Genomic DNA, 27,233 nt, shown 5'->3' with positions numbered 1-27,233 from the left:
CAGAGCCCAGTAGTAGTGCTTGTCTGATGTATGGTCAGTCTAGGATCAATCCCCGTCGGTGAGCCTATTGGGTTATTTCCTCTTCCAGCCAGTAAACCACAACTGATGTAAGAAGGGTCGTGGTATGTACTATCCTGTCTGTGGGATGCTGTATATAAAAGATCCCTTGCTGTTAACTGGAAAGAGTAACCCATTGCGTAACAGCAGCAGGTTCGCCGTCATTGAATCCATATCTTCGATGCCATATAGCCATAGTTAAAATGTCTTGTGTATATTGTTAATTGTAAACTGACTGCGAGTGTGTTCTGCAGGGCTCGAAACGGCCTGTGGCCAGGTCGCCAAATGTGAACAAAGTCCCGTTTGGGCGACTTAAATATTAAAAAATAATGGCGTTAGTCACCCAAATAATATTATTTGGGCGATCTTTTCTCGGTAATATATGAGCCACTATTAATAATTGTATGATATTTTGGTTCGCAAAACTGAACGTATATCGGCTTACCATTATTTGCCAACATTCATTTATATTAATTATAAACATTGATGTTGTAGACCGAATGCAGTTAGGTGTAATTTTTATAAAACAAAGACATTCGGATCCAGTTCATAACCATTCAGAAAATCTTGGGTAGAACATTCCCGAATGCCGTCTTAGTTTTTGTCATCTACTTCATGGTGTTCTGAGTTCTGTTTTTTTTAAATCTTGTTTTAATTGGGGGTTTTGATTGGCCAGTCAATTTGGTGCCTATTGAATTGACTAAAGATATGATTACAAGTAAAATCACAATCATGATGTCATCCGCCGGATGGAATTTTCTTAAACACACATCAAGAACCAAAGGGAAAAAGCAAGCATACCAAGGAAGTTTACTTTGTTTTCAGTTCTGTCTAACGCAAATGAAGGTAGGTTATGTTAGGATAAGGAGAACTTTACCCCACTTGGTTTGTATCTATTTCTTACAAATACTTATACTATCAAACACTGAACACGTGAACAACACTTCGCTAACATGTGAACAATTATGTAGCCAGGTTGGTTGTACATTATGTTTTTGTATTATATGTGAGCTACCCCTGGGAGACGAGTCACGCCATGCAATTTTGTGTTAACGATGTAAAGTAAAAATTATTAAGTTCAGACATTTTGTAAAATTGTACAAAATAAGTAAATAATTTGCTCAAGTCGTGTTTTCTTTTAATTTTTCATTTCAATACTATGTATGTTGGTATCTTTGCTATGTAGAAAGGGTTCTTCAAATCAATATTATTTTATTGAAGCACATTTCAAATGCTTACTTAAATATTTGGCTTAAAACCTGAAATATGAATATTTCATGTTTGGGCTACCTAAAGCAAGTTTGGGCCACTGAAAATGAAATTTTAGTGGCCCAGATATTTGTTTTTGGGCCACCATATTTTTTGACGAGTTTCGAGCCCTGGTTCTGTATTGTGATTGGTTAATTACATTCTTTTTCCGGGATCAAATAGACAATAACACCCGTATAAAATGACGTCATTAGCAATTGGAAGAGGCGAAGTTGACGATTCAAGGGTCTACAGTTAGATTGTAGCCAGGTATTTTTTCCAAGAAATACCAAATATACAGTTAGTTCCGTAGAAAAATTATTCAGTTTACAATGATGACCACAAATGTTTCATTTTTGACTTCAGGCTAATGCCTTCGGTCAAAAATTAAACTTGCGGGATCAAATAGACAATAACACCCGCAAATCTAAAAACTCCATATGGTTATCTCCTAAATAAAATATTTCTTCCTTCCTAACTAAAATAGAAGACGTCATCAATTTTACCTTTTCCCATTCATCATATCCTCCATCATTTTTACTGACATTGTGAGGGCCGGACCCACAGACAGAGGCAGAACAGTCTTCCTTTCCTCTCTGAAACAGAACACACTCACTGTAACATATATTTAGATAACGATGTAACATATTTACATTAACACACTTATTGTAACATATATTTAGATAACGCTGTAACATAATTAGATTAACACACTCACTCTAACATATGGTTAGATTAACACACTCACTGTAACATATGGTTAGATTAACACACTCACTGTAACATATGGTTAGATTAACACACTCACTCTAACATATGGTTAGATTAACACACTCACTCTAACATATGGTTAGATTAACACACTTGCTGTAACATATGGTTAGATTAACACACTCACTGTAACATATGGTTAGATTAACACACTCACTCTAACATATGGTTAGATTAACACACTCACTCTAACATATGGTTAGATTAACACACTCACTCTAACATATGGTTAGATTAACACACTCGCTGTAACACATTTAGACAGGACTACAAATTCAGCTTTTTTCACGAGAATCCATGTGGACTGCCATGGAAGCAGTCCATGGGAATCCTCCGATTATAAACATTTTCAGAGAAGACCTTTATCAACAGTGTCAGTATATAGAATTCTGTGTCATATGCTACTAACTGTATATGGATTAGTGTATATAAAACAACCCTAACAGGCTTACTATTTACTGGAAAGAATAACCTATTTGTCAGTAACAGTGTATCCAATTTTAAAAAAAAAATGTTTTTTAGTTGTTGGTTCAATTTTTCTTTACAGTCAAATTTTTAAAGTGTCTTACCAGCCCCAAGTTCAGCCAGCAAACGTCTGACTAACGTTCGTGAACTAACACACTCACTGTAACATATTTATATTAACATATTTATTTAACAACATACTCAACACATTTTATTTACGGTTATAAGGTGTCGGACATATGGTTAAGGACCACACAGATACTGAAAGAGGAAACCCACTGTTACCACTTCATGCGCTACTCTTTTCGATTAGTAGCAAGGGATCTTTTATATGCACCATCCCACAGACAGGACAACACATACCACAGCCTTTGATATACCAGTTGTGGAACGAGAAATAGCCCAATGGGCCCACCGAAGGGGATCGATCTCACACCAACAAAGAAAAGAAAGAAATGTTTTATTTAACGACGCACTCAACACATTTTATTTACGGTTATATGGCGTCAGACATATGGTTAAGGACCACACAGATGTTGAGAGGAAACCCGTTGTCGCCACCTCACACCAACAGTGCATCAAGCGAACACTTTACCCCTGGGCTACGTCCCTCCCTTCTCTATTTTCAGAAGCCTGTAATAACGAATAATCTAAACACTCTCGGCCAAATTGACAAAGCCTGTTTACGTGTTACATGCATGCAACTACATACGTTTACAATTCTTGAACACCTGCGTTTAGAGAAAAACAGGCTTCGTAAAGTTGGCCCTTTATGTGACTTACTCTGTTTTTCCACACATAGCAAAGTACAGAAGCTTGGTAGCATTCTCTTCAACGAGGTCCATAAAGGGAAGCACCACCTTAGGAACCATCCAGCCATGTGCCTGAAACATGACAAACAGAAAAAAGAAAGAAATGTTCTATTTAACGACACACTCAACACATTTTATTTACGGTTATATGGAGTCAGACATATGGTTAAGGACCACACAGATATTGAGAGAGAAAACCCGTTGTCGCCACTGCATGGACTACTCTTTTTCGATTAGCAGCAAGGGATTTTTTATATGCACCATCCCAAAGACAGGATAGTACATACCACGGCCTTAGATATACCAGTTGTAGTGCACTGGCTGGAATGAGAAATAGCCCAATGGGCCCACTGACGGAGATCGATCCCACACTGACGGCGCATCGAGCGAGCGCTGTACCACTGGGCTACGTCCCGTCCCCACATGACAATGAGATGTCAGTGCTTAAAGATGCTATATTATAGCTGGAAGTACTATACTGCACCATTTTTACAGCGATAGAAACTAACGCTCGCTCCCTCGCCTCGGGTGGCGAGTTGAAAATCCCTGGGGACAGGTTTTGCACATTGAGAGTACCTTGTGTAGGCTACTAGTTCCCCAGATCAGCAGTAATATTTAACAAGTTGTACCCATTTTTACATTTAGTTGTAATAAATGACTACAAGTTCATCAATCCCATAAATAATCTTTGCATAAATAACCCAGAAATATCAAAATTCTCATACAATGTATGCTGAAATTATACATTCAGTAGGACTATATTCCTATGTTATCACATCACAATACATATTATGACATCGGCAAATCCACAAAATCTTGTTAGTTGATTGGATATGACCACCAGAGACCGATGAGTTGCATAAAGACAGTAAACCTGACAGAAACATCCACCTAGCATAACGTTATGGGGCCCAATTCACAAGTGTCAGTAAAGACAACAAAGCATCCCCTTTGTAAGTCTTTTAGCATTGCACTGCGAGATCACAAAGCTGCGAGAGTTTAGTGAATTAGGCCCATGGAGTGTTCACTTTACCACAACATTAAACATTTCAAATAATTTGTTTTAGTTGTAATATTTTATGGCTATATACTTAAAGATATAAATGAACATGGGAACACATCTGGCACATGTATGTAGTTATGTACATATTTTGTACACCTTGTATAAAGACAGAGAAAATTACATTCAGAAACTGTGTGTGTGTGTGTGTGTGTGTGTGTGTGTGTGTGTGTGTGTGTGTGTGTGTGTGTGTGAATGCATATAAAAGATGTATTTGGCAGGACTTCTAGATTATGGTAGCCCCACTCCCACGATTAGTGATATTCAATGTTGGGCTAGTAAATAACTACTATTGCCATGCCTGACGGCTAGTGAAAATATTTGTCAAATACTGCATTTAAGTCTATTTTGTAAATTTGAATATCTTGCCCCCAACCCCCAATCTTAGTGTTTTTAAAAGTCTATCTCCCTCTTTAAGTGACATAATGATCTGGGCCCCGTTCCACAAAGCGATCTTAGCCCTAAGATCAACCTAAATGCATACGGTAGTTATGCGCTTAAGGTAATCTTAGTGTAAGATCGCTTCATGGAACTGGGGCCCTGATTGTTACTTAGGGATAGTGGATTTTTAATTGTGGCTAGTAAATTTTTTTAAATAACTGATCACATGGCTAGTATATTTTGTAAAAATTCTAGAAGCCCTGTATAATTTGGTGCCTTTATGAAAGAAAGAAAGAAAGAAATGTTTTATTTAACGACGCACTCAACACATTTTATTTACGGTTATATGGCGTCAGACATATGGTTAAGGACCACACAGATTTGGAGAGGAAACCCGCTGTCGCCATATAGGCTACTCTTTTATGACAGGCAGCAAGGGATCTTTTATTTGCGCTTCCCACAGGCAGGATAGCACAAACCATGGCCTTTGTTGAACCAGTTATGGATCACTGGTCGGTGCAAGTGGTTTACACCTACCCATTGAGCCTTGCGGAGCACTCACTCAGGGTTTGGAGTCGGTATCTGAATTAAAAATCCCATGCCTTGACTGGGATCCGAACCCAGTACCTACCAGCCTGTAGACCGATGGCCTGCCACGACGCCACCGAGGCCGGTGTGCCTTTATGAGTGCAGCAGGTTTGTCAATTTCTAGACCTTTCTTTCACAAGTTCTCTTACTTACCATTCTAGCTGTCAGATCATCTCGCATGTGTACGAAATGGAGTTTGTGTCCATCCTTTGTTGAATCAAGACCTACATGTAACAAAACAAGACACTTGAGACATAAGGAAGGAAGGACATGTTTTATTTAACGACGTACTCAACACATTTTATTGACGGTTATATGTCGTCAGACATATGGTGAAGGACCACACAGATATTGAGAGAGGAAACCTGCTGTCGCCACTTCATGGGCTACTCTTTTCGATTAGCAGCAAGGGATCTTTTATATGCACCATTCCACAGACAAGGTAGTACATACCACAGCCTTTGTTACACCAGTTGTGGAGCACTGGTTGGAACGAGAAATAGCCCAATGGGTCCACCGACAAGGATCAATCCTAAACCGACTGCGTATCAAGCTGTGCTGAGTACGTCATTAAATAAAATATTTCCTTATTTTTCCTTCTATCCTGAGTTTTTAACCCTAGCAGACTTTTGTTTGTTACAATTCCTCCCAACAAAATGAACACACATCCCACTTTTTCCTATTTTTAAAGCACTATCTTACCGTATCATGTTTTAAATGTATATGACATTATATGGATAAATACATTTGGAATGACCTTTAGCCAAATTATTGTCTGATGCCATATAACCATAACACAATGTGTTGAGTGCGTCATTAAATAAAACAGTTCTTTCTCTTTTTCTTATCCTGTGAAGGTAAGAATGGGAAATTCTGCGAGGCTCCGCAGAACGGAATTTCTCATTCAGCCTGAACAGAATAAAACAGATATCAGACGTCATTAACTAGTTATTATCTTTATCCTGCAGACCATAAAAATTATGGGGAAAAGCTATTATTTCTGTTATTTCAGCCTCATTGTACGATGACCTAGAGGTCAAATGAGCGATTTTGTAATGTAGCTATGCACGTGATGTCACAAGAGTGACATCAAAAGTCATATCCTGCTAGTAGAAGGATAGCAGGATATGACTTTGCTTTAGCCGTCATCATATTCTGTCAATAGAAACAGTGGTTGCAGGATAAAATAAAATAGCTGATGATTAATCAATCATTGTGCTCCAGTGGTGTTGTTAAATAAAACAAACTTTAACTTGAACTAATTTTTATACAAAGTGGCTACAACTTTTACTATTCTGCGTGTTCGAAACCCTAGTGGTATATAAGCATGTAAAACTAGTTACCTACCTACCTACCTAGTATTTCGCTAATAAAATGTGTATATATAGGCCATTTTGTAATATTTTAATAGAAATGAATGCTCTAAGATATTTGGAAATTGGCTAAAACAAAATGAAAAGAAACAAATGTTTTATTTAACGACGCACTCAACACATTTTTATTTACGGTTATATGGCGTCAGACATATGGTTAAGAACCACACAGATTTGGAGAGGAAACCCGCTGTCGCCACTAAATGGGCTACTCTTTCCGATTAGCAGCAAGGGATCTTTTATTTGCGCTTCCCACAGGCAGGATAGCACAAACTATGGCCTTTGTTGAACCAGTTATGGATCACTGGTTTGTGCAAGTGGTTTACACCTACCCATTGATCCTTGTGTAGCACTCACTCGGGGTTTGGAGTCGGGATCTGGATTAAAAATCCCATGCCTCGACTGGGATCCGAACCCAGTACCTACCAGCCTGTAGACCGATGGCCTAACCACGACGTCACCGAGGCCGGTAAAAATATTTTTAAAAAGATTCTCAGTGTGATCCACAAGCCACGTAATAACATTGTGCTTACCCAAAGCACTTTCCATTTTCATTCGATCTTCTTTGATTCCGGGAATATTGTCGAAGTCAACCATCGTGGCGTTGATAACATCCTTCACAACAGGACAGTTTATGTTGTTTGGAAATAATACTTCATCAATGGACGGAGATGTTACAATCTTTACAGAACCTGTGAAACAAAATTACAGCTTTTGCTTGGATGATAGCATTTCATAAATACAACAATTTGTCATCAACAAACGGCTGTCTTTCTCCGTTTAGTGTCTCCTTCTCTTTCTCACTGTCCATTTCTCGCTCCCTGTCTCTGCATGTATTTGTCTCTATCCCTTCTGTCTCTCATGTATTGTTATTCTTTTGTCTTTATTTGCAAACACCCCTGCGCGTGCTGTAACCTCACCGTGGTGCAGGGGTGTAACATTTTCTTTGAGAATGGCCAATACAGCACAAAATTGAAATTTTGAGTAAAATTCAGTATCCGTAAAATTCTGTGATATTTGTGTTTTTGCACAGTTCTTTACACTGTTTTTGTTTAAACCTTGAATTTTTATATTGATGTTGATCATCTCTTTATTTATTTGCATTACCATAGTTTGACACCCAACAGCTGATGTATTTTTCGTGCTGGGGTGTTGTTAAACATTCATTCATTCATTCTTATTTGCAAACACTGTCTATTGTAAAATGTATAGGGAGACATTTTAAATTAAGCTTTACCTGTTGATCAGTACAAAACGAACAAAGGCGTTCATAATTACTGTTGTAAAGACAAAGAAACTGAATATTTAAAAAGAATTATATATTGTATATTTGAGAAATTCTAGATGTTTAACAAAGAGTCAATATTTTACAGAGACTGATATTTAACTGTTGAATTTTTTTTTTAAATGGACATTCCTGAGTTTGCTGCAATTTGTAAGATGTTTTCGACTAACAGACTTTTTAACAAATGAAATTATATATCAAATATATTTTTCTGCATAAAATATTAGTGGCTGTATATTAAACGTGTTTCTGATCGTTCTAATATTTGTACAATGTTAAATTTCATTTTATTTCATAAAATATCTTTTTTGTCGTACGTAAGAAATTATTTGAAGACAAAATCCAGTTTGGGCTTCTTACAAATATTAAGACGACCAGAAACACATTGAATATACAGACGCTGATATTCTAAACAAAAAAATATCTTTAATATGTAAGTTTAATCGTTGAAATATTTTATTAGTCAGAAACATCTTACAATGCAGCAAACTCAGAAATGTCCCTTTAATCCCACTGCCCCCTTTCCTTTCTCTCCTTTAAATTCCATCTCAACTCTTCCTGATCTGGTAACTTCTATCTTTCAACTTTTGTTTTGGTCCACCTCCACATCCCAGTCCTTGTCTCTCCAACCATGGCATGTGATTATCTCTTTTGCCATGCCACACACCTGTCATTTTCCCATTAGTTTTAGCTAACCACTGTGAAGATGTTCAGTAGTTACCTCTGGCATTGTTAAGAGGCACTTACTTGTAACCACCTACTATGTTCCCCATCTACCAGCAGTCGTTCTCTAGTGCTGTGGGTCAGACCAGATTTATTAGCGACAGAAGATAAGGATGCCTGGTGAAGTACAGAGAGACTGCACCTGTGGAGGACGTTGAGACAGTTAGGGGATGGTGTGGACAGCTCAGATGACAGAATCAAAGGAAACCGACAGACAAAGTCGAAACATATTCAAATCATGGGAGAAATTGGAAAGTTTGTTCATATTAAGATAATGAGAATGATAGGCAGAGGGTGATAGATGAGAAAGATGAATGAAAGTGTGAGCCAGCTTTGACGGGATTTGAACCACTGTCGTCAGCTTGGTTGTCTAACAGCTTATCCACTAGACCACAAAGTGTAACTGTTGACATTTAACATTTAAGTGTAAATATTTGAGGTAGTGTAGATATTTACAAACCGGCCTTAGTGGTGTCATGGTTAGGCCACCGGACATACCTGTAAGGCTGGTAGGTACAGGGTTCGCAGCCTGGTACCAGCTCCCACCCAGAGTGAGTTTTAACGACTCGATGGGTAAAGGTGTAAGACCATTACACCCTCTTCTCTCTCACTAACCACTAACAAATAACCCTCTGTCCTGGACCGACAGTCCAGATAGCTGAGGTGTGTGCCCAGGACAGCGTGCTCGAATCTTAATTGGATATGAGCACGGAAATAAGTTGAAATGAAATTAATGATATTTACATGTTTTGTTGAGTTCTTCAGCTGTGTATAAACCAGCTAACACACACCGAGCCGAGTCGATGGTTCTTTTCATGTTTGTCGATCGAACACTGGAAAAAAATGTTTTTTTTAGAAATCTAATAATTAAAGTCGTTGTCATGAGCAAAACCAATGCGAGCTAAAGATTATTATCCTGAAATGGTCAGGGTTTCCGCCAGAAGGTACGGAGGGTAAAATTATGTACACTAAAACCTTGAAAATTAATGAGTTATTTTTTAAATTTTTAGATAGATGGTAGAAGGAGAACTGTTGTTTACAATCTGTCAAAGCGCATGAAAGGAAAGGAAATGTTTTATTTAACGACGCACTCAACACATTTTATTTACGGTTATATGGCATCAGACATATGGTTAAGGACCACACAGATATTGAGAGGAAACCCACTGTTGCCACTACATGGGCTACTCTTTCCGATTAGCAGCAAGGGATCGTTTATTTGCGCTTCCCACAGGCAGGATAGCACAAACCATGGCCTTTGTTGAACCAGTTATGAATCACTGGTCGGTGCAAGTGGTTTACACCTACCCATTGAGCCTTGCGGAGCACTCACTCAGGATTTGGAGTCGGTATCTGGATTAAAAATCCCATGCCCCGACTGGGATCCGAACCCAGTACCTACCAGCCTGTAGACCGATGGCCTAACAACGACGCCAAAACAATGGTCCGAAAAGTGATTGTCGTCAACCTTGATAAATAGAGAATAACTGGTTACTGCCTTTGACATCGGTTTTATCCTTTCCGGTACCGTGTTGGTAAAATCACAGACATCCTCCTCCCCAATGATTATTATATCGAGTACCACTATTCAACGAAAATGACATATTTAAGGATTGTCTGTTATTTCTTTTACGTTCATCGGGGTATAAACAACAACAAAAATCTTCCACAAACTGTGTGAATTAGTGAAGCTGTTCTCACATAAGTTTGCTGATTACTTTTTTGGTTCATACCCAGATGAACGTAAAAGAAGTAACAGACAATACTTATAATTGAATTTGAATCATACCTGCTAATAATAACACTAAAACTTGATACGTTGTTTTGAATAATTGTTGGTCCATAAACAATAGCGCTCAATAAAACAACGATGTCCCCGACGACGTAATTTTTACGTTCATTGAGAAATTAAAAAACTCCCTTTGCTACGTCTGAACAAATGGGAAGGAAGGAAGGAAATGTTTGATTTAACAGTGCACTCAACACATTTTATTTACGGTTATATGGCGTCGTGCATATGGTTACGGACCACACACATATTGAGGGAGGAAACCCGCTGTCGCCACTCCATGGGCTACCTTTTTTTCGATTAGCAGCAAGGGATCTTTTATATGCACCATCCCATAGACAGGATAGCACATACCACGGTCTTTGATGTACCAGTCATGGTGTACTGGTTGGAGTGAGAAATAGCCCAATGGACCCACTGACAGAGATCGATCCCAAACCGACACGTTCCCGCCCGAACAAATGGGATGATATTACAATGTAATCAATGTAACAGAAATTAAATCATATATAATAATAAAATTAAACGGTTTCCGATGGGTTCCTATAATCACAGAGCATGGAACCGAAAAAGTATTTCCCATAAAATTTGAAATCCTATGGCCTGCTCCTACATACATGCCTACAACAGCATAATTACGTACAAAATCTGTTCTTCGTTGTATTCTGGACAAAGGAAGCCTGTGTTTATATAATCGTAGCGTAGCTGTCTTCCCAGCAAGTACATCTGGTCTTGTCCGTAACTTGTGAGCATCCCAGCATGCCCACCTCCCTGAAAACAAACAGTTACATAATATAATATGTGTGAGATCAGCAAAGTCCACTAGCCACCCACAGAACTTTGTTTTACTACAACACGGTGGATATAATCATGGAATCCTTTCCCAGCATGTACAGTACAGTACAAGAGAAAGCAAGAAAATCAGCCAACAGTACATAGTTGGTTTATTAAAATACAGTATATGACACAATTGTGGCATGTCATACCACAGCCATTGATATACCATTATGGTGCACTGGCTAAACGCCAAATAGCCAGGGAATATATTTTGTTTTGAAAATCTTGATTAGCAATATTTTTAGTCAATTGATTAGCAACAACTGTTTAATGTTTTAAAATTGTGTAGCAATTTTCGATACTTGCATTGTGAATCACGACGCGATACTGAACAAAATGTTCTCACCAACGGGGATTGATCCTCAATTTGATTAAAATTAGCTCTACTGGGTCTAGCCAGTAGATCTAACAGCATTGCATGGACTGCCATGTCCAGGTGACATTTCATCCATAAATAACAATTTAAATATCGACCAATTACACTTCGCCTTTTATAGCATTATTCGGGAACATACAAATTCTAAAAATATCGGGCGAGACTATTTATGCAATAGGCGAACTTGTTGGTCTATTTCAACATTGAAAAAACAGGGGGAAAGTGCAGTAATAAACTTTGGATTGTATACTAGTATAAACAGATTTGATGGCTATACCATCACAGGTTGTTTTTTTTCATCTTGAAACAAATTTTATATAAAATTTTATATTGCAATTAGTTTCCGGCATACATGTACTTCGTAATTCACCCGAATCATTTCGTATACCCTCGGCATAATCCCGAATGTTTTCAAAATCTTTTCAAATCACTGGCATGATTTTGCAAGTAAGGTTTTGATTGGTCGAAAAATAAAGTAAAGTAAAGTTTGTTTTATTTAACGACGCCGCTAGAGCACATTGATTTTTTATCTTATCATCGGCTATTGGACGTCAAACATATGGTCATTCTGACACTGTTTTTAGAGGAAACCCGCTGTCGCCACATAGGCTACTCTTTTTACGACAGGCAGCAAGGGATCTTTTATTTGCGCTTCCCACAGGCAGGATAGCACAAACCATGGCCTTTGTTGAACCAGTTATGGATCACTGGTCGGTGCAAGTGGTTTACACCTACCCATTGAGCCTTGCGGTGCACTCACTCAGGGTTTGGAGTTGGTATCTCGATTAAAAATCCCATGCCTCGACTGGGATCCGAACCCAGTACCTACCAGCCTGTAGACCGATGGCCTGCCACGACGCCACCGAGGCCGGTTTGATTGGTCGAATGAAAGGTCAACTGGACATGAGCTCCAATGGGCTGCTGTTAGATCCACATGTAATACTAGTGGAGCTAATTTTAATTAGATTGATTGATTGATCCTAGACTGACCAGGAAGATTGCATCAAGGAAACTGCTTTTACCCACAGGTCTAAAGGTATATGTCCCGCCTTCTGCTAACTTGCTATAGCGTATAAACCAACAAAAAAGGAAAGAAATATTTATTTAGCCTAAAACTGATATCGAGATATTATAGGAAACATTACGATGTCCAAAAATCAATTGGTTATAATAAATATTTGTATTGTTTAACGCCACCACTAGAGCACATTGATTTATTAATCATGGGTTATTGGATGTCAAACATTTGGTAATTTGTACATATAGTCTTAGAGAGGAAACCTGCTACATTTTCCTAATGCAGCAAGGGATATTTTATATGCACCATGCCACAGACAGCATAGCACATACCACGGCCTTTGGTATGTCATATTCTAATCAAGAAAATGTAAGTAAATTGTAACTTTAATAATGTACAAATATTTTATTTGCCAAAAACCTTTTGAAATGACTACTACCTCAGGATATAGTCCCTTTATAAAGAATTTATGAAAAAATTCAAAGTCTGGAAAAGATTAAGTGTTAAAAAGAAAAACCTTCAGTTTAGTTCTTCTGTACTGATAGTCGAAGGAAGAAGATTCCACCGGTGTGTTGTCCATGTAAGTGAGAGAATACCAAAACAACGTGTGCGGCGCGTCACGCAACACAAACTCAGGAAAGTAGCCAGCCTGAAAAATAAAGAAATATTTAGTGAAACGGACAATATCATAAAAACATATTTCACCAAAGTATACAATGTACAAACTACAAAAGAATAAAAGAGTACTTATTGTTTATTACAGTCATCTTGGGGAGATTAAAGTTATAGTTTGTTTTGTTTAACAACACCACTAGAGCACATTAATTAATAATCGGCTATTGGATGTCAAACATTTGGTAATGCTTACCCGTCATCAGAGGATGCCCGGTACATTTTTCTATTAGCAACAAGGCCCCTTTAATATGCATTTTCGTACAGACAGGAAAGCACATACCACAGCCTTTCACCAGTTGTGGTACACTGATTGGAACAAGAAAAAAACCCGAATCAGTTGCAATGGTTTCCCCAGGGCTGTTAGGAGTAGCAGCCCGACACGCCTTGGTCCATAAAGTAAGCGCTTTGACGGCGTGGAACGCCTTACATCAATTGCCGCTACGCCTTGATTTGAAGTGCCTTAGAATAAGTACGAGCGTGGCAGTCGACTACCTCTGGTAAACAACTTCTGTACCGGTAAACAACTTCTGTACCGGTAAACAACTTCTGTACCGGTAAACAACTTCTGTACCAGCAAACCAAGCACACCTAATCACTATGACAGGTAAAACACTTCCGAAATACCTAATAATGGATCAGTCGTCTGCTCACAACTGGTGTTTGGTAATTTTACCACATCTACTGGGACCGCTAATCCATCAGGAAGGCGCGTACGGGTAACGGGATTCCCGTGCCGAGCAATCAAGCTTCAAAGCCAATCAAAGAAGATGCCCATTGACAGAATCAACTGTACCAATTGTTGGGGGTGGGGAACTGATGGCCGGGTTACTTAAAAAAAAACGTTTAAAAAAAAGCATGATTAGCTAGATTGAAGGCAAACACTACCCACTACCCACTTATTTTGGCTTGATTTGTGTTATAATGATGCTAAAAATGTAAGCACCTTAAAAAAATCATGGGGAAAGGCCTGAGCTGAATGGATCCTGTGATGCAAGCACCTCAGGGTAGTGCTCCTGACAGGTAAATCCAGCCCATGAGAAGATTGTCATCAAGTAGATCATACTAGATGTATGTAAGTCTTGGTGTCAACACTTTAGATCTGATCTGTGTAAGATTATGTCTTGCAAATTGCTTATACTTAAAACAATTTAATACAGACAGCGGCAATCAATTAACTGATCTTTGAAATAATCCCTGTTGTATTAATGGGATATTCCATATTACTTTTAAATATGCACATGCAATCAAGTTAAAACTATAAGATAAGACTGATTTTGTTCCAGAATAATAAATTTAATTCAACTGATTGATTTAAGTTACAACTATACATGTATGTAACACTGAATACTGTCAAAACCTAGGTCTACTAGACAATTGCGGTGTACTGTACCCAGTCCATTACAATAAGCCAACGATTTCAAGATTTTAAAAATACATGTATGCATTCTGGCACCCGCCAAATTCGCCAATGGCAAATTTTGAAAGCAGTTGGCGAATTTTATGTTAGTTTGGTGAAATAATTCCATGTAATAATTGACATTTTTAAGAAAATAACTGACAATTTCTACAATTTTTGAAGTTTAATAGACAATTTCGTGGATTGTTTTGTTCACCCAGAGCTAGCCCTGGTGCCATTGTCTGCAATACATTTTAAGCTTTATTTTTAGAAAGCCCTGGCCAGAAACCACGGAAGCAGAGTCTGGCCGGGTCATCCAAGTCTGGCTCTGTCAAAATATAGAGTATGTTATGTCGTCTGCTGCCAGATCTGTTGTTTGCGCCAGCACAGACAAGATGTGTTTTGTCACATGCAGTTCAGTTTTGAACATTAACTTTCAGTGTGTATCTTTTTTTTCATTAGTACCATACTAGCCAGACCCTAACATTGTTGGCTGCCCGACAAGACTATCTTTGTAAAATTTGTAGTCGCCCTTAGCCAAAAAAGGTTGCTTGCTAAATTTCAACCCTGCATTTGGAAGGAAATGGTTTATTTAATAACGCACCGAACACATTTTATTTACAGTTAAATATGGCATCGGATACATCGTTAAAGCCCACACACATACTGAGGGAGGAAACCCGCTGTCGCCATTTCATGGGCTACTCTTTTCGATTAGTAGCAAGGGATCTTTTATATGCACCAGCCCATAGACAGGATAGCACATACCACGGCCTTTATGTACCAGTGGCTGGAGCAAGAACTAGCCTAATTAATAGGCCCACTGATGGGGATCAATCCCAAACCGACCGTGCATCAAGCGAGCGTTTTACCACTGAGCTATGTCCTGCACCCCCACTCCCTGCATTAGGAAAAGAAAGAAAGAAAGGAATGTTTTATCTAACGACGCACTCAACACATTTTTATTTACGGTTATATGGCGTCAGACATATGGTTATGGACCAAACAGATTTTGAGAGGAAACCCGCTGTCGCCACTACATGGGCTACTCTTCCGATTAGCAGCAAGGGATCTTTTATTTGCGCTTCCCACAGGCAGGATAGCACAAACCATGGCCTTTGTTGAACCAGTTATGGATCACTGGTCGGTGCAGGTGGTTTACACCTACCCATTGAGCCTTGCGGAGCACTCACTCAGGGTTTGGAGTCGGTATCTGGATTAAAAATCCCATGCCTCGACTGGGATCCGAACCCAGTACCTACCAGCCTGTAGACCGATGGCCTGCCATGATGCCACCGAGGCCGGTCCCTGCATTAGGAATGCACTGAACTGGCATTCAGTATGATGCAACGTAACTAATGATATGTACATTGCATTGTACGCAAAAATAATGGCTACCTTTTTTCAAATATTTTATTATATGTTCAAAATGCGTTCCCTATATATTATAATCAAATGTGTTGTTATATTAATGGTCAAAATGGTACAGGTTTTGTTTTTAAATTCCCCATTTCAAAATAGTATGGTTTTCGATAGTGCAAGGCCGAACCAAATTGTTAACAACTACGAAAAATTACTCTCCTACCTTTAATTGCCGTTAGATTTCCTCCAAAGTTTGTCCAGACAGAAATCTTGAAAAAACCATTACAATGACACAGATTCCACATACCAGATGATAACCATGTCACCTATATCGACTTCGCTGAGAGCGCATAGGGAAAAAAGCATGTAATTTTGTATCAGCTGCCATTTTGACTTTTTATGGAATATTCTTCAAGAGGGGTGAAAGGATAGGACTTAATCTAACAACGTCATAACATGTTATGATATAAAAGCAAACGTGATGACGTCATATTATTATTTTTTATTATTATTATTATTTTAATGATACCACTAGAGATCATCGATTTCATAGTAATTGTGTCACATACTTTGGAGGCTTTCACCCCTCTTGAAGAGTATTCCATAAACAAGCAACATGGCAGACGGCAGAAAACTGCACGTATTTTTCCCTATGCAATCTCAGCAATGACAATATTGGTGACATTGTTGCAGTCTCATGTGTGGAATCTGTATATTTGTAGTGGTTTTTTTGCGATTTCTGTCTGGACAAACTTTGGAGGAAATCTAACGGCAATTAAAGGTAGGAGAGTAATTTTTTGTAGTTGTTAACAATTTGGTTCGGACAATTGAATAGAATTAGTTTACCTGTTCTATACCGGGTGTTATCTGAAGTGGTGTTCTGGCCCCATGACGAAAATACACTTGTACTTGTCTCAAAATTAAGTTATTTTCATCCGGCAGGCATTGGTTCGGGCTGTCAACGCCATCAACTTGATCAACATAATCATTATTTTCATTATAAATGACGACCTTCTCCGAAGATACGTTTCGCACCGGACTGAATGTTTTTGCCAGACACACACCGCATGCGGTGGCTGCGAACAGCTTTAGTTTCCTCCAATGTCTCCAGCTCATTTCCCTTCTTATTTAAGCAGACAGCAGGCTAAAGCAGATGTTTTAATTAAAATCATCGACATAAAATTAAAAGTTTGAAGTTTAGACAACTCCGTTCGTTTGGGTTTTGTTTTGTAAATTCCACCGTCACGCCAAGACGCATCACAACTTCCGGTTTAAAAAAAATGAGCCTGCCTCTCTCTCTCTCTCTCTCTGAGGGCGGGATTTAGCTCAGTCGGTTTTGTGCTCGTTTGAGGTGCTTGAGCATCGAACCACCTCGATCGTTCCAACCAGTGAACCACAACTGGTCAAAGGCCGTGGTATGTCTTTTCCTGTCTGTGGGAAAGTGCATATATATAGGGGAACACGGGGTAAAGCGAAACACGGGGCAAAGTGAAACAGCCCTCGCAAATCTATGTTAATGACGTCATATGCCTGCAACTCACATCATCGCAAGGTTGTTTGATGACGCAATGTTTTTGATGGAAGCCATTTCTTACAAATGTTTTCCATGGTGTTATAGGGTGTATACTACCAAATCAAATCCCATAGACGACAATAGTAACATATGCGGCTAAAACTCCTACCTGCAACGTATCAACCGACATAAACGCCACGGATATAAATACTACCACCCCTTACACTTAAAGTGAATCAGAAAAAAATGGGGGTCAAGCTGCTCGTTTCTGAGATAACGGGTAGCGTCTATGACTACCCTAGTTTCGCACAAAATTCGAGTACTTTTTTTTACAGGTACCCCATACATGTTTCAAGCACAAGGCTACTTGACACATTGGTACTAGATGAAATAAAATTGCACTTTTTTTTTTTACCCAGATGAAACTATTATTTTTTACAACCAACACGCTCACATTTATAACCAATCACAGGACTTGTGGTGTTCACTTCTCTATCAAAAGTTGGGTGCCCCTCGAACTTTGACGCAAACGGAAGTTATTTGGTTTAGTACTACCTAAATCTAAGGTCAATATATGCCATATGCATGACGATATTTCTTGCGTAGATCTATTAACACAGTAGCACGAGGAATTTAGAAAATAACACGTGGTCGGGGTAAAGTGGGTGGGGCAAAGTGGAACGGTCATTCTATTTGACTTTTTAATTATTAACACGTAATTATTATTATTATTATTAATTATATTAATTAACGCTTTATTAATTATATTGATTAACACTCAGTTAAATGTCTGTTTTTACATAATTTTAACACCAATCTCCATAACATTAGGACTACATGCATCCTACACAGTGTCTTTTTCTCTCTTATTTTAGGCAATATGGTTCGCAATTACAAGCGAACAACTGACCAGCAGAAATGGTCGGAACAGGCTATGAAGGAAGCGGTGGCTAAAGTACGTGACAAAGAAATGACCCTTACAGATGCATCTGAGACATACAGTATTCCTAAGACAACTCTGTTCCGAAGAGTAAGGAAAGATGGTGAACCTGGTGATGTGACACAAAAGGGGCTAGGGCGTTTCAGGCCAGTGTTCAGTCAACAGCAAGAAAAGGACCTTGCAGACTATCTTTTGTTCATGGAGAGTCGTTTATTTGGTTTAACTCTCAAGGAATTCCCACAGCTATCATTCCAATTTGCTGTCAGAAACCATGTAGAACATCCATTCAATATGGAACTGAAGATGGCAGGAGAGGATTTTGTGTACGGATTTTTGAAACGTCATCAAATGTTGTCACTGCGTACACCAGACAAGGTAGTTGTCATGAATTTCTACCGATTATTGAACTCGCTGTATGAAACATACCATTTCCCACCAAGTCGTATCTATAACAACGATGAAACTGGAGTGATGACAGTGCCAAACAAGACTTCAAAAGTTATATCAATGAAGGGTAAAAAACAGGTTGGTGCACTCGCCTCAGCGGAAAGGGGAACGTTGGTCACAGCAGATATATGTTTTAATGCTCTTGGTAATACATACCCCCATTACTTATCGTCCCTCGAAAGAATCTCAATCCACTATTTGAAGTTGGAGCACCGCTGGAAACTGTAATTACATGTCACCCATCTGGCTGGATGCAGTCCGAGATATTCGCACAAACACGGTTCAAGCATTTTCTGCACCACGTAAAGCCTTCAGCTGAAGATCCAGTCCTTCTGCTGTTTGATGGTCATGCAACCTATACGAAAAACCTCACCTTAATCGAAATGGCAAGGGAAAATCATGTGCATATCCTGGTAATCCCACCGCACACGTCACATCGCCTGCAACCACTTGACGTATCATTTATGGGACCACTAAACACATACTATGAATAGGAAGTGCGGGTATGGCTCAGGAAGCATCCAGGAAAGATCATCACAATCTACCAAGTTGCAGGTCTCTTTGGGGCTGCCTACCAGAAGGCTGCAACTACATCAACAGCCATTAGTGGTTTCGCAAAAACCGGAATTTGTCCATTTAATCCAAATATATTCCCGGATCACATTTTTGCCGCAGCAGAAACCAGAGACAAACCCACACCAGGAGATGAACTAACTCCATCTTATGCTACACAACCAGATCGAGCTCCACCAGCACCTTCAGCACCAGAACAGTTTAACACTACACAAATAACTTCATCTGATGCTGCAACTCCAATGGATGTTAACACTATATCAGCTCCATCTGACGCGACAACACCGGTTTTATCTGATGCTGCAACACCAGGTCCATCTAACACTGCAGCAACTCCATCAACATCACCTTCCAAGACGAATGGTATCGAGTATGTGTCTCCCGCATACATCATGGGAGTCCCTCGTGTGGAGCAGACAGAACCAAGGAGACAAGGTATCAGAAGAGGCAAAACGGTCATACTGACAGGCAGTCCTTATTTAAAAGAATTGGAATGTGATCTTAATTGGAAACGAATGAAACCATCCTCCAAAGTCCAGTTGTTTGTTTAAAAAAAAGCAGGTGGAAAGGGTCAAAGTAATGGTATGGGAAAAGGGAAAGGTAAAGGAAAGGCGCAAAAAAATTGCATAGTTGGTGGAAAAACAGGGGAGTAACGAGGATGTTCCATGCATTTATTGTTCTGGCCTTTATTCCCAATCGAAAGGTGGCGAAGAGTGGATCATGTGTGATAAGTGTAACAAATGGGCACATGAAGAATGTGCAGGGCTAAATGACGTAGACGACAATTATACATGTGACCTCTGCAAGGAATAGAAAATGTTTGCAAAAATATAAAATTATATTTTTAACATCAAGAGAATTACATCGATATAAGTAACTGTTACTATAATCAAATTTGTGTGTGCGGATTGAACATGCATTATGGACTATCGTAATTTCATACACCGAGTTGAATCAAATACTTTTTGTCAAAATATACACAAAATAAAATAGCATTCCACTATGCCCCGTAACAGGTTTCACTTTGCCCCAGGGCTCCGGGGTTAAAGTTAAATTTTTATGAAGTTTATAATTCTATATATTTCAATAAAGATCGTTGTTAGCTGCATTACGTTTGTGTCGCATGTTAGTTTTAATCATAAATCATAGGATAAGAACTAAATGTTTCGATTGCCTCGCTTTTTCACAGCGTTTTATCCAACCAAAAAATGTCGGTCCACTATGCCCCGGGTTCCCCTAAAAGATTCCTTGCTGCATTAGACAAAATGTTGCGGGTTTCCTCTGATGACTACAAGTCATAATTACCAAATGTTTGACATCCAATAGCCGCTGATGAATTGATCAATGTGCTCCAGTAGTGTCGTTAAATAAAGCAAACTTTAACGTTTAATACTATTTTAATAAATAGATGTTTTGAAAAAAAACTAAATTAAAATTGACGTGGATTGGGACATGTACGTTATTTATGGGGGTGTCCATACATCATGCATAATCATATGACAAATAAAGCCTGCTTGAAGCACTAATTACTTACTTACTTACTTAATCCCCTTCGTGCTAAGAAGCACATAAAGCTGTAACCAGAGATCGCCACTGCTGCCTGTCTTTTGCCAGCTTCTCCAGCATCCCCCGGCTCAGGCTGCTCTCTCGAATTTCCTTCTCTACTGTCCTCCTCCATGTTTCTTTCGGTCTTCCTCGTTTCCCTTTTCCAGGACTACTCTTGGTAGAGCTGTTTGAGGCATTCTGATAACATGACCAGTCCAGCGCCATCTTCGGCGCTTGATCTCCGATACCAATGTGGAGGTTTGTTTGTGGAGTTCTTCATTGGTTATGATGTTGGGCCAGAAGATATTCAGAATCCTGCGAAGGCACCGATTTTGAAAGACCTCCAAGTTCTGACCGATGGTCTTGGTCATTTTCCAGGATTCTGCTCCATACAGTAGAGTGCTTAAGACAGTGCTTTAAAAAAGGCGTATCTTTGTCTTCAAACTAATCTTGCTTGCTTTCCAGATGTTTCGGAGTGATGTAAAGGTCTGGCTTGCCTTGGAGATACTTGAGTGGATTTCTGTTTCACTGTTTCAATCGGCTGTCAACTTAGAGCCAAGGTAGGTGAAGTCATCAACTTCTGCAACTTTGTCACCATGAAGGATAATGGATTCGTTGGACTTGGTGTTCATTCTCATGAGTTTAGTCTTAGGAATGTTGATCTTAAGTCCAATCTCCTCTGCAGTGGTTGCTAGGTCTCGTGTCTTGGCCTATATGTCTATATGACGGTGATAAAGTAAACGTATGTCGTCTGCGAAATCCAGGTCTTCGAGCATGCTTGCGAAAGTCCACTGAATCCCTCTTCTTCCTGACTGTTCCACATTCTTCATGATCCAGTCTATCCCAATTATAAACAAGAATGGTGAAAGAATAAACTTGTTTTACTCCAGTGTTTATACTGGATTGGATTAATGGATTGTAATTGAAACAAAAGTACCAGGAAATCAATAATCATTATGAAATGTAGTTTGAAAAACTGATTTAATTTACAACTTTTACATAGCTAGGCCATTGCTATTTAGGTATCCTAGTTATAAAGGTTTCTGTTAGAATGTGCGACACGCCCACCATCTGCTTGCCAAACCCCATGATCGAGTTAATATTATTTAATATTAACTAGCAGGCATTGTTGTTTCACGACAATGCGGATGGCAAGGTGTCACCTTGTCAGTAATTAAATAGCGGGAAAGGAATCTTTCATATTTTGGTCTAAACAATATTTATTTCTGTTTATATATTAACAGATGGGATTGGTCAACAGGCGTAGACTATATAAAGACCTTTCCTTATTATACAACTGAAGTGATAATTAGTCAACATGAACATGTTGAGAAAAATACAAGACGTGCATTTAGTGTTGAAAAAAGTAAAACTATTGTATTTTTAACCTGTCAAAATATAAATATTTGTATATAAACAAGATTGAAAATTAACATAAAAACCGTGGTCGCCAGCAGGGTCAGTTGAAGAAAAATCCTACTGGCCCTTCTCAAATTCAACTAGCCCTCCAATCATCACATTGAAATTTAACTGCACAGCCAAAATCAAAACTCGAATGTTCTTCGTTTTATTTAACAACGCACTCAACACATTTTATTTACGGTTATATGGCGTCAGACATATGGTTAAGAACCACACAGATTTTGAGAGGAAACCCGCTGTCGCCACTACATGGGATACTCTTTCCGATTAGCAGCAAGGGATCTTTTATCTGCGCTTCCCACAGGCAGGATAGCACAAACCATGGCCTTTGTTGAACCAGTTATGGATCGTGTCGGTGCAAGTGGTTTACACCTACCCACTGAGTCTTGCGGAACACTCACTCAGGGTTTGGAGTCGATATTTGGATTAAAAATCCCATGCCTCGACTGGGATCTGAACCCAGTACCTACCAGCCTGTAGACCGATGACCTAACCACGACGCCACCGAGGCCGGTCTGGTTACTGTAAAGAACAACACAATTCGGTCTTTGCAGTAAATGTCATTTTTTATTAAAATGACGTATCATTATTTCAATTATGTTATATGAATGTACATGCATTTACTTAAACAACATTAACATGTACCAATTTATATAAAAAAAAAAAAGGAGGCGTACCAAAAACTCGCCTGGTGAGTGAAGGGGTGGATGGTGGGATTAACAGAAAATGCTTAAATTAATTACCTGTGACTCGATGTGTGATGGCATAATTTTCTCAGTAACAGAAAGTGTTTTGATTGGTTAATCTATTTATATTAATTTAGTTAATCTATTTATAATAATAGTAGGACGAGTTCGATTGTGTGCTTCTGGCGTAACCTTGGTACTAAATAGTATTCTTATTTATATTAACATAGAAACACAGAAATTAGAATAGTTCAACATAAATTATTTTATCTGCAATAAATTTTATTTATTCTTCCAGTATTTGATTATGCTGATATTATTTGGGATGACTGTTCCTTTCAGTTAGCACAAAACCTTGAAAATATTCAGTTATATGCTCTTAGAACAATTTGTGGTGCTGTTAGGGGAACTTCACACGATCTTATTTATAAAGAAACCGGTTTCGCACCACTCTCAAAAAGGCGTGAACAACACAAATTATGCATAATGTTTAAACTGTCAAATAACTTGTTACCTACTTATTTAGCTCTTCATTTACCAAGACCTATCGGTGAAACAAATCCATACTCTTTACGTAATGCAGAACACTTAAATACTTACTTTTGTCGTACAACGCTCTTTATATATATATATAGGCCTACAGTAGAATATCGTTGGCTCGATCAAAAACACCGCAACGCTCAAACCAAAAACGAAGTCCCGAGTTTTTTGTCCGGTAAACCCTTATATTAACTGATGATGGGTCGAATACGTCCCGAGTCGACTATAAGGCTTCGCTCGAACTAAGTTATCGGTCTCGTCTGTTATTAGCTATATTTCCCTCGAACTGGTGATATATCAAGTATCAAATGGAAAACCACCGACCAACCAAGGACCAACTATTGCCGCGCTTGCGCAGTTGGTTGTTACAAGCTTTGGATTATAATAATTTAGGCGGAACGAGTTATAGATGGATCGGAGAATCGCGACACTAGCCAAGCAATCCTTTCTTTGCCATACCTGTCATGTTGTGTGTTCAGCCAGCAGCTATCAGTAAAAGTCTTTCAAGTGCAGCCAGTGTCACGGTGCCTTTTCGATGAACCGTGATACCAATCAAACAATTGGCCTCGGCGGGAAGCGTTACTCTGAACACGTCTACCAGACAAGTTTTCAATGAAACCGGGGGCGAGGTACTCAGCTATCATCACTTCGGCAAGGGCTTTTGTATCACACAATCGGAGTAATTTCGAATACATCCTTTCACTCTGATATTTTGTTATATAATACAATGATGATATTTTTAAGTTTGCAGTTACCAAAATAATATGGTAACAAGTCGTTTCGCCCTTATTACTAGTTCACCCGAGTCGTTTTGAACAGGGTTGATTCGTACCTCTAACCGAGTCGTTTCGCCCATGTTTCTATTCGCACTAATTTTTATTTTGTTAATAAAGTACATTTATTCATTGATTTGTCCTATATCCATTGATTTTTAGATGTCACACATTGCGTGTTTATATTTACAGATAAAAATAATATTATAATTTTGTTTATTTCCAGTATCATTTACTCAAGCCATATACATGAAATACGTACAGGCCTTAGATAATGAACAGTCACACTGCATACTACTGATGTGCTGTGGTTTCTTATTAAATATACTACATACCCAGCTGAGGTTAAAACGCCGAGTATGGTATGTTGATTTCGCCTAGCTTCAGCTGACAGAAAGTAAACAGCTGATAAAGCATTAATATCCAAAGACAAATTAGTGTTACAAATTTGTATTTTATCTCTATTATTACCGGTGTTACTATACCAATTACAGCATATATCTGTATACACGAACACTAGATCGCCGTATATTGCATTAGGGGCCGAAATGGTTTGGGGCCGTACTGGGGCCGAAACGTCCTGACACCTATATAATTCAACTTCTAACTGATGTTACGAAAATATCCGATGTTGACCAAATGGTTCGGTCGAACTACCTGATGGGTTGAACACTTTCTCGAGCACCGACGGGGTTCGAGCCAACGAGATTCAACTGTGTGTATATATATATATATATATATCCGCGAGTTGTCGATCATTCAAGAACCATAACTCTGGATGAACTCGGTCTAAACCGGTCCTCTATGTAAACCGGACTATTTCGACGGTACGAAGTGAGTCCTGTTTAGACAGTCCACTGTATATATATATATATATATATATATATATATATATATATATATATATATATATATATATATATATATACTCTTCAAAAAAAGAAACGCAAAAGGGTACAAATGGGTTATAACTCCGATTTTATGTTTCCTACCGGTTCATGCTTTGTGAATATAAGGTCAATGCATGTCCCAAACACATTCCCACGGTTACATTCGATAAAACGCAGCTACTGTACAATAAAGTTCCAAAATGTGAATATTCGCAAAAACGCAGCCACGTGCAAACCATGTCACCATTGCACGTGCGTTGTCTGCACGTGCAACATGAACACCGACAGTATAAAAGTGCAGGGTGTTCGCTTGCCTGGCCTCTGTATCTGGCCGACAGTTGACAATCCAGGACATGCCACGTCTCAGTGAACCGCAGAGAAACAATGCCATCGGCCGACTAGACGCAGGCGAATACAGAACGGCCGTTGCCAGGGCATTCCATGTGTCCCCAAGCACCATCTCCAGACTGTGGGACCGTTACCAGCAACATGGATCAACACGTGACCTCCCTAGATCCGGTCGACCACTGGTCACTACCCCCGGGCAGGACCGCTACATCCGGGTACGCCACCTTCGGGAACGATTGACTACTGCCACCTCCACAGCCGCAGCAATACCAGGTTTGCGCAGGATATCCGACCAGACCGTACGGAACCGCCTACGTGAGGTAGGAATTCGTGCCAGACGACCAGTTCGAGGTGACATCTTAACACCACAACACCGTCGACTCCGACTGCAGTGGTGCCAGATTCATCGACAATGGCCTCAACTGCGATGGAGACAGGTGTGGTTCAGTGACGAGTCCCGATTTCTGCTCCGACGTCATGATGGAAGATGTCGCGTGTATAGGCGTCGTGGTGAACGTTATGCGGCAAACTGCGTGCAGGAAGTGGACAGATTCGGCGGGGGTAGTGTCATGGTGTGGGCAGCCATCTCACACACTGGCAGAACTGACCTGGTCCACGTGCAGGGCAACCTGAATGCACAGGGCTACATTGACCAGATCCTCCGGCCACACATCGTTCCAGTTATGGCCAACGCCAACGCAGTGTTCCAACATGACAACGCCAGGCCTCACACAGCACGTCTCACACCGGCTTTCCTACAGAACAACAACATTAATGTCCTTCCTTGGCCATCGATATCACCGGATTTGAACTCAATTGAGCATCTATGGGACGAGTTGGACCGACGCCTCCGACAGCGACAACCACAGCCCCAGGCCCTGCCCGAGCTGGCAGCAGCCTTGCAGGCCGAGTGGGCCACCATCCCCCGGGACGTCATTCGTACTCTGGTTGCTTCAATGGGCAGGCGGTTCCAGGCAGTTGTCAACACACGCGGAGGCCACACCCGGTATTGACTCCAGATGACCTTGACCTTGGTGGTGTGTCCTATCACTTACTCACAATGGACTAGAGTGAATTGTGAACAATCCTGCAACATTTGGTAATTATCGGACTCACCATTCAATAATTAAATCAATTCTCCAAATGTTACGACAATGTGGTTTTGCGTTTCTTCTTTTGAAGAGTATATATATATACATGTATATATATATAATATATATATATATATATACATGTATATATATATATATATATATATATATATATATATATATATATATATATATATATATATATATATATATATATATAACCGGAAGGGAACACGATAGTACGTTATA

General features: G+C 39.3%; 1 protein-coding gene across 3 annotated transcripts in view; it reads right to left on the bottom strand.

Moving 5' to 3' along the window:
* LOC121373849 (lysophosphatidic acid phosphatase type 6-like) overlaps positions 1-24,661 on the bottom strand; it is a 34,236-nt gene extending 9,575 nt beyond the window's left edge. The window contains exons 1-9 of one of the 3 annotated variants that reach the window (XM_041500624.1): positions 23,943-24,661; positions 21,228-22,072; positions 13,301-13,432; positions 11,196-11,323; positions 9,508-9,596; positions 7,289-7,447; positions 5,536-5,606; positions 3,325-3,425; positions 1,812-1,901 (exon numbers count right to left, since the gene is read on the bottom strand). In XM_041500624.1, coding sequence (XP_041356558.1) covers positions 1,812-1,901; positions 3,325-3,425; positions 5,536-5,606; positions 7,289-7,447; positions 9,508-9,596; positions 11,196-11,323; positions 13,301-13,363 — 701 coding nt within the window. In that variant the 5' untranslated portion in view covers positions 13,364-13,432; positions 21,228-22,072; positions 23,943-24,661. Of the gene's footprint in view, positions 1-1,811; positions 1,902-3,324; positions 3,426-5,535; positions 5,607-7,288; positions 7,448-9,507; positions 9,597-11,195; positions 11,324-13,300; positions 13,433-17,062; positions 17,422-21,227; positions 22,073-23,942 lie in introns of those variants that run through there. The other 2 variants (XM_041500625.1, XM_041500623.1) reach the window with 2 other exon arrangements.
* Positions 24,662-27,233: the final 2,572 nt, after the last annotated feature.

This window comes from Gigantopelta aegis, chromosome 5, assembly GCF_016097555.1.
Source record: "Gigantopelta aegis isolate Gae_Host chromosome 5, Gae_host_genome, whole genome shotgun sequence".
Classification (NCBI taxonomy): Eukaryota; Metazoa; Mollusca; class Gastropoda; order Neomphalida; family Peltospiridae; genus Gigantopelta; species Gigantopelta aegis.
This window is presented reverse-complemented; position numbering and strand designations above follow the sequence as displayed.